This window comes from Centroberyx gerrardi, chromosome 24 (genome assembly GCF_048128805.1).
Source record: "Centroberyx gerrardi isolate f3 chromosome 24, fCenGer3.hap1.cur.20231027, whole genome shotgun sequence".
Lineage (NCBI taxonomy): Eukaryota > Metazoa > Chordata > Actinopteri > Beryciformes > Berycidae > Centroberyx > Centroberyx gerrardi.
The window spans coordinates 9,983,114-9,991,453 of NC_136020.1; the positions used below are offsets into that span (position 1 = coordinate 9,983,114).

At 42.9% G+C, this 8,340-nt stretch overlaps 1 protein-coding gene across 3 annotated transcripts in view; it reads right to left on the bottom strand.

Moving 5' to 3' along the window:
- Positions 1-5,195, bottom strand: part of cacna2d1a (calcium channel, voltage-dependent, alpha 2/delta subunit 1a) — an 88,229-nt gene extending 83,034 nt beyond the window's left edge. For all 3 annotated transcript variants that reach the window (XM_071905582.2, XM_078281875.1, XM_078281876.1), the window contains exon 1: positions 4,909-5,195. In XM_071905582.2, coding sequence (XP_071761683.2) covers positions 4,909-4,997 — 89 coding nt within the window. In that variant the 5' untranslated portion in view covers positions 4,998-5,195. The remainder of the gene's footprint in view (positions 1-4,908) is intronic.
- Positions 5,196-8,340: the final 3,145 nt, after the last annotated feature.

Sequence of the window (8,340 nt, forward strand, 5' to 3'; positions counted from 1 at the left end):
GTCATACAGTAAATCTCAGTTATATTTGACGCTGGAATAAAAGCATAGGGGAAAATCTCATTTCATATACATTAGTGTCCTATGATCTTAGATGAGACCATTCTATATTTCTGCTTTAAGTCCCAAAGCTAGAAACTAAAGACGCTAGATTCCAAGACTCTAATTTATGATTTAATCAAAACACAAGGCCTGGAGGCTTTTCCATTGACAAAAAAAGTGGGAGAACAATGTGTTGGACGCTGTGACTGTAGCTAGGGTGATTTTCCAGGGATATGGGCACATTTTCTGGTTCATATCTTTTAGCACCACCATGACGAAAAGCAAATTTGGGTGTAAAAGCACGAACATCTATTCTATGAGTCACACAAGACCAGTGTTTAAATCACTGCTCCATTATTTGTCTCATTACAGATTAAAGTCTTGATTATCTTTTAGCTTCAGGGGAGAGTTTTTTGTTGCTACAGTTTATTATATGAACTGTCCAATGTCTTAAACTTCTCTTCTGAAATCCTCTGTGTTAAAACAGTTTAGTCATGAGGCATCCTCTGACAGTCAACTTGGGAATAAGATGCATATGGGTGGCCTCATGTGGGAGCTGACATGACCTTTGCATTCTGAGTGTCACTAGGTCTCATATTCATCACCAAGCTCTGTCAGGCTTCACTGCAAAAAAACATCCATCTTAACAAGCCATTTAATCTTAAAAACCTATTTTTCTTAAAACAAATGAAAAATTCTCCCAATAGGGTGAGATAAGTCTCCATTGCAGTTTCACGTTTTTCAGGATTTTTCTAGAAACAAGTGTCAATATCAAGACACAAGACACAAGACAAGATGGAATAAGGCAGATCATTAAAGTCATGAAAATGACACTTGATTCAAGAAAATTCTCAAAGCAAGTTGATTTCCATTGGAAATAAGTGAAAATGTATTGCCCTTAATGGCAGATTTTTTCACTTGAGAAGATATTTTTTACAGTGTTAAAACAATTCCATTCACTACAAGACTGGTTTCTGGACACAGTTCTATGCTGTGCTAACTATTCCACTTTTTTATTTTTCATTTTGTCTTGTTTTCCTCTTAGTTTGGGTTTTGCTTTCGCTCAGACCCACAAAGCCTCTCCAGTCCCTCATTGCAGAGAGCCTACTGTGTATCTCTATAGGTTCCTTGCCTCATAGCTGCGTGTTCCTCTCTGTGCAGATGGAGTGCCTCCTCACATTGTGCCCACTGATCGCCAGAGACAGGGCCGGGAACACGAAAAGCATAGCTCTTTAGCTGGTTGAGCATGAAATCTAGTTAGCCTTAAAAAAGCAAGCGAGAGTGGGAGAAACAGAGAGGAGGGTGACAGAAACTGTGGAAATGGGAGAGAGGGAGGACGGAGAGCAAAGAGAGAAACAAAGCGCGTCTCTCGGTGACTAAGGCGAACGCCAAAAACAAGCATATGATCAAGTCTGTAATTTGGATTGGATGACCGGATTCTGCACAAAGGATTGGCAAATGGTGACACAAAGCTTTGGACATCTCTTGTGGTTCTGGCTGCAAACCCATTATTTAGATGAAAGCTTGTAATGCGCATCAACCCAGGACAGACTGCTGACTGAGAGCAGCCTGCACATGATCATTGATGTTGCATAGTCAATTTAGTGGCTGTAAATCTGGCAGCTCATTGATATGATATGTTAACCGTAAGAATTGAAGTGACTGATTGCTATAATACACATCTTTGAATGTTTATAACAATACAGCACCATAATGGGGAATGGAAAATGTTGAATATAGGCGAGTCACACCTTTAATATTTATCAATCAATTGGAAGAATAGCCTTCAAAGCAGCAGGTTCAGACCTGTACCAACACCACATGTAGCAGACATTTACAAGAAGATTTCATTCAGCTGTCATTCCAATCAAGAGTGCAATAGCAACACAATAACCATGTGCCACACACTGTGCCCAAAGCAAAGTCTACATATATTAGACATACGGAATCAAGAAGGCCAAGTAGTCTGGATTAGGGCGACAAGGCAAGTACATATTTTCTCTTTCTCCCTCTATCTCTCTCTCCTTTTCCTTCTCCATCTCCCCCGCTCTCTCGGAGCGCTAGCTGGCGCCGAGATCTCTGGGGCGCAATCTGTGACATCAGACTTTGCATTTCAGATGCGATGATGTTAATCATCTGCCTCCAAGCGACCGAGAAGAGGAGAGAGAGGAGAGGGAGCGAGAGAGCGCGCGCGCGAGAGAGAGTGAGACAGAGGGAGTTGGACGGGAAGAAGATGGACAGGGAATGAACAAGAGAGGAGAGAAAGGGAGAGCGACGAGAGAGAGAGAGAGAGAGAGAGAGAGAGAGAGAGGAGATGGATGGAGGGAGGGGCTGAGAGAAAGAGAGGGAAGACGACAGTTAGAGAACAGAACATTTGAAGCAGACAGACGCTGGCGTGTGAGGTTAGAGCTGGAGCCATGAGATACAGTCACACTTCCAGCCAGAGAGATGGAGGGAGGAGAAAGAAAGAGAGAGAGAAAGAAAGAAAGAAAGAAAGAAAGAAAGAAAGAAGGAAAAAAGAAATCAAACTGGTTTTAATCACAAAAGACTGAGCGTGTCTAGAGTCGGACAAGACCTTGCTTATTCATGTTTGTGAATTTCCTGGAGGAAAACACGCTGGCTCGGTCTCTCCGTCCCTGTCCGTCTTGTTTCTCTGCTTCTCTCTGTGACTTTCACCGTGAGGAGTCAAAGTGAGGCCTGTCACTCAAAATCACTGTCACCACACTTAGCAAGAGTACAATTACATTTGCTATGACTGGCCACTGCTGCAGCTAAACACAGGGAACAAAGGGAATGAGAGGAAATTTTGCAACACAGAATTTCAGATACATTTTGCATAAATGCACACTGAGCCATGCCTCCGTAGCTAGATCAATAAAGCAAAAATGTACAAGACATTGCCATTATTACTGATAGCTAATATATCACTGACTTGGAGGAAATCGATGCCTGGGGATGATTGAGTGTTTTCTAGTTGGATTTTGGCATCTTCAGTTATACTAAATGAAGTCTTCTTAATTCAAACCAAGAGCTCCTGCCAATTTTGTTGTGAATTTCAACATTGTTGCTGCTGCCAGATTGCCAACTCCACTCAATACCCTTTCAAAAAATTTTGAAATCAACTGTCAGTGAAATTGGGTCTACAGCTTAGCAAGCCTGTGCGAATCTCATGTACACAACCCACAGATCAATCCACTTAGTGCCCATGAAATATATGGAGTGGGCAGGCCACTTTGCTAGTCTGACATCATTGTACTTGGCCATTAGGCTGAGTGCCATCATGGCTCACCACCTCTCTAGGGGACCGTCCTTGGGCTGCGTTCACAACCAAACGCTGGAGTCCTGCCGCTCCTAGAACCATCTGGAACATCCTAAACCTGTTGAATAGGTGCGAGGTATAGCATGGTAAATAAACAGGGACGCATAAGCTTACACAGGCCTACACATGTTGTTTAATTTAGGAACTGTACTCTGTGGCCAAGGCCATATCATCTGTCACATCTATTTACTGTGCAACTGTAGAGGGTGGGAGTCAAATTTAGAGCACGGCCAGTTATATCTCTACTTTATCATGGAGCTTCACAATATACAAGTTACCACCCTCAGGCTGACAGGTGAGCCAAATAGGAGAGTTTTCAGGCCAAAGTTGGAGGCAAGGTTAGTAGGACCTTTCCATTGAATAGCTTAGGGTATCAAGTCGTTACTGAACTGATGTTCCCCATAGCTGACCTGGTTTTATGTTGACAAGATAGGTGGAATAGAAAACACACCAATAAATATGCTGATGGATTATTACATATTCTCTAAACAGTTGTAAGCACCTGAAATACCAAGCACGCCAATATCTGCAAAAGCATCCAAACCACCAGACGAAAGTATCATAATTCTATGGCAGACATGCACTAAAACTGCTGTGAAATCTCTCTTCTGGCCAGGTCTGCCAATATAGGAGGGAGTTTGAGTGTTTTAAGGCAGTGATCACAGGGGTCCTACAGGGGTCTCCAGCCAAATGAGTAGTTGAATTTCACTATTATTTCATTATTTCATTTGAAGATGTGTGAGAGAGTGTTACAGGAATGACTGTTCTGATCAGAGGTTGCACTCCCCACACTACTGTTATCTCCCCAACTACAGCATAAACAGTTGTCCAGCGCTGTAAAAAAAAAATCATATTCATCAACAAAGCAAATCAAATGGGGGTCCGCGGTCTAATGTGCCTCTATGTGGAGGTCGAGAACGTGGAAAAGTTTGTGACCCGCTGCTTAAAGAGACTCAAACCACACTCTACCCTCCCGGAATGATTCATGAAAGCCACATGTCACACAGCTGTTGGTTGTCAACAAATGGACAAATGTAAACTCTCTGCCTTTGTGCCGCTGCTACGACGCTCCAGGCACAATGCGTCCCGCGTCCTGCAATTCTGTACATCATTTACTGAAGAATTACGACAGTTTAATGCAAATTCAGCACGACTGGGTGACTGCCATAAGACTTCACTTGAAACCGGGCAATCAGATTTTGTGAGAGGAAAATATGCATTGTAAACAATTTAATAGTACGTAGAAATAACCCACCTGACCAAAGATCTCTATAATATTCCTATAGGGACTCAATAGTGAGTTTATGGTGACCTTATCGTACTTTACAGTATTTTTCATCTCCTGGTATTACCATAGTGTTACCACGGGGACTCGTTTCGGCTATCACTGGAAGACATGGATAGAAAATAAATCTTGTCTTTGGAATATAAAACTGTAATGAAGTACAGAAGATAAAGCGAGGGTAGGACAGAAATGCCAGGCTATAATTTCTATGGTGTATTATCCATGAGTTTGAAAAGCCAACAGGCTGTTTTGGAGCTGTACTCACATGAGCGCTGATGGGAATTGTCCGGTCGAGTCGGACGAAATGGTTGACAGGAGTAAAAGTAGACTGACTGAGGAAGTGTAGATATCCATAGCTTTGTTTATTTCCCCCCCAGAATCTCAAAACCAAGCCGGATCCAGAGAGGGAGAAGATGCACAAAAGGTCCACAAATCCACAGGAGCGCCGTGCGTATTTTTCAGCCAAACCCCCTCACACCGCCATCGGTGCGCGTTTGGAAACAAATCTCATCTGGTGTCTATGTCCCCCCCACCGGTGAGTTCAGGAGTGCGTCTTTTTTGGTTCAGTGTGTGTGTGTGTGCGCGTGGGTGTGTGAGTGTGAGTGCGTATGAGGGTCTCAAGCTGCGATACGAGAAGAGATCCACGGTCAAAAAATAAAGGGAGAAAAGGGGAGGGCGCGTCTCCCCAGCTTGGCCGGCAGAGCATGAGTGCCTCTCTGTACACTGCAAAAAATGACTATCTTCACCAGTCATTTAGTCCAGTAATGATTCTTAATCTTGTTTTTCTTAAAGCAAATTTGAAAAAAAGATAACCTCACTTCAGTTTTCAATGCACTTTTATCACTTGTTTCAGGTTTATTTTATTTTTATTAAAGCAAATTTGAAAAAATCTGACAAAGTGAGTGAGATAAGCGCACTTCAATTTTCAATTTCACACTTTTTTCACAGTTTTTTCCTTAAATTAAATTGATGCTGGTGGAGCGATCTGCCATATTCTGCCTTGTTTCAAGATATCAAGACAGAGTTTCAAGACATGTTTCTGGAAAATTCCTGTCAGAAGTGCAACTGCATTGACTTAGCTCAGCCCATTAGCAGACTTTTTCACTTGTTCTAAGAAAAAAAACGATTTTAAGACTGAATATGAGTCTAAATGACTTAAGATGGACACGTTTTGCAGCGTATTTTAAATGACTTGTTAAAACTGACACTTTTTGCAGTGTGAGTGTGTGTCCCTGACGCACAGATGGGTTTCCGGGCCCCCTCTCCACCCGCCCGACCCACCGGTGGAGAGCGACAATTACGCATGGCTCTCTGTCCATCTAAGGCGCTCCCATGGGTGTCTTATTAAGCACTGGGCAAAGCAGGGACAACGCCTGGCCACCACTCAACACCCCCCAACACACACACACACCCCGCCCCACCCCACCCCACCCTCCACTGTCCACAACTGGCCAATCGGCTAAATTATATAATACCAGTTCTTTCTTAATACGTTTTAATCGGGGAAATGGGCAGTCTCCCAAATCAGCCTGAGAAAGTCTGTTTACTGTGGATTAGCAGCAGTGATAAAGAGGTGAACTATGACCTCCAGTTTGTGTTTATCATAAGGCAAACAACCACCAATATGAAGAAAAATCAATTATGCAATTTTCCTTAAAAGACCCCATCTTTATAACTTACATCAGTTGGATACTTATTACTATGATGTAAGCTATACATTTGCCTCCTAAAGATTTCTGTCAGCCTATAAAGGTGAACTCCATTCTGCAAATCAAAAGGTAGATGAGCTGAGTTTTGATGGGTTCCCCCTCCTCTGCATCCCTCATAAGTAGGATGCAACACCAGCCAGGTGGGATTGCTAAGTGCAGACTAAGTGCCCAGGTTACAAAGCAGATAAGCACCTGACAGCTCCACTTCCATCCAGTCAGATCTGCCGTTGAAAGCCGAAAGTGTTTTCAAGCCCTCAAAGTGACTGCTGTCCATGTCAAATTCAGCAAATGTTTAAGAGCAACACATCAATCCCATCTAATACTCTTTCTCTGTTATATTATTAATATATCATCATAAACCCTCATTTAAATTGCCACATCGCAGTGCATCCGCTTATGCAGAAGAGTGATAATAAATTCCATTTGCTCCAAGGGCTGAGGCAAACTTAATATGAAGTGACATTTCCCCTCGCTAGGAAAATCAGCAAGGTAAATACCAGAAGAATATACTGTACTTTCTAATGAGTTTCTTTCCAAAGCCTTCTGTCAGATACCAAGCTAATCTCTGAATAATTTCCTCATAACTCTTGAGTTATAATGGAACCCCAAAGTTATTATTTCGGAGTTGAGTTTGGGTGTGTGTGTGTGTGTGTGTGTGAAAGAGAGAGAGAGAGAGAGAGAGAGAGAGAGAGAGAGAGAGAGAGAGAGAGAGAGAGAAGGGAGAGTGTCTTATGTTTGTGCATTTTAATTAGCCATAGAGGGCTGTGGCATAGAGAGAGATCAGTGTGTGTGTGTGTGTGCTTGTGTGTGTGTGTGTGTGCGTTCACTGTGTTTGCCATAGAGGGCCGTGGCAGACAAACCAGCAGGCCGAGTGTTGCTCACCTACTATTATACGAATCACACAAATAGATTTACTGTGCAAATAGCCGCCGTGTTCCCCCCCACTCAGCAAATATCAGGTTTCACTGGAACTCATATAAAAGCTGTTCCTCAGAGACCTCTTGCCAGGCAGGGCTCGGAGCTGGGGGAGACGAGTGTATTTACAGAACAGTGGAGAGGCGGGGCAGGAGGTTAGGAGAGTGTGTGACACGGACAGAGAGAGGAAGAGGAAGAGGAGAGAGGGTTAGAAGTCGCTACAGCTTATAGACCTAATTCACACACAGCACAAAACACACACACAGTAGAACTTTTTATTTTTTTCCAGAAGCACACACCATCATCTGAGTATAAGAAGAAAAGAGTGAAGGCATAGGAGCACACACATTGTATAATGGGCCCAATGGCAGCAACGATCACTATAGACATATGTGAACGCACAAATAAACACACCTCAGTTAGGAAATGACTCATAAATGACAACATGCCACCAGCGCGCTTCGCTCCGATTATCATTTCTGAAGACATTTTCTGGAAAAATGAGCCGTGCTATGTGCCATTTCGCCACGTACAATAATCCTGCGCCAATCCCTCATGCTGCTTCTGTCTTTGAAACCAGGGAAGCAAATGCAACACTCACTTAAACAGGATTACGAGGGATTTTCAGAGGGATTAGGTCGCATTACCAAAGCCTCTCTCAATAACAGTAAATTCAGTTTAACTAAAGACATCCAATTCACATAAGTGATCAGATTAGTGGCACGCAGTTTTGTTTTGATTGAATGTTTACTGAGAATTGTTTGACCACAGTACACTGAGAAGGCATAGAAGGCTAGACTGCCTTCAGATCCTGCAACATGCACAAATGAGGTTTTCACTGCTATTATAAGTTTGTGACCTGCACATGCCCCCAGATGACACATTCAGCAGTGCCTGACCTGGTCATACGCAACACTGATGACACCTGTGTCAGTCACTATATCGTCACTGTCGAGTGAAAACCTTGCATCTACAAAATGTCTTTTCAGACTTTTCAGGAGTTTAAGGGAACAGCCTTATTTTTAGGTTGACCACCATGCAATTTCCAGTTTATTCAATGGGGTTTGAAAGAG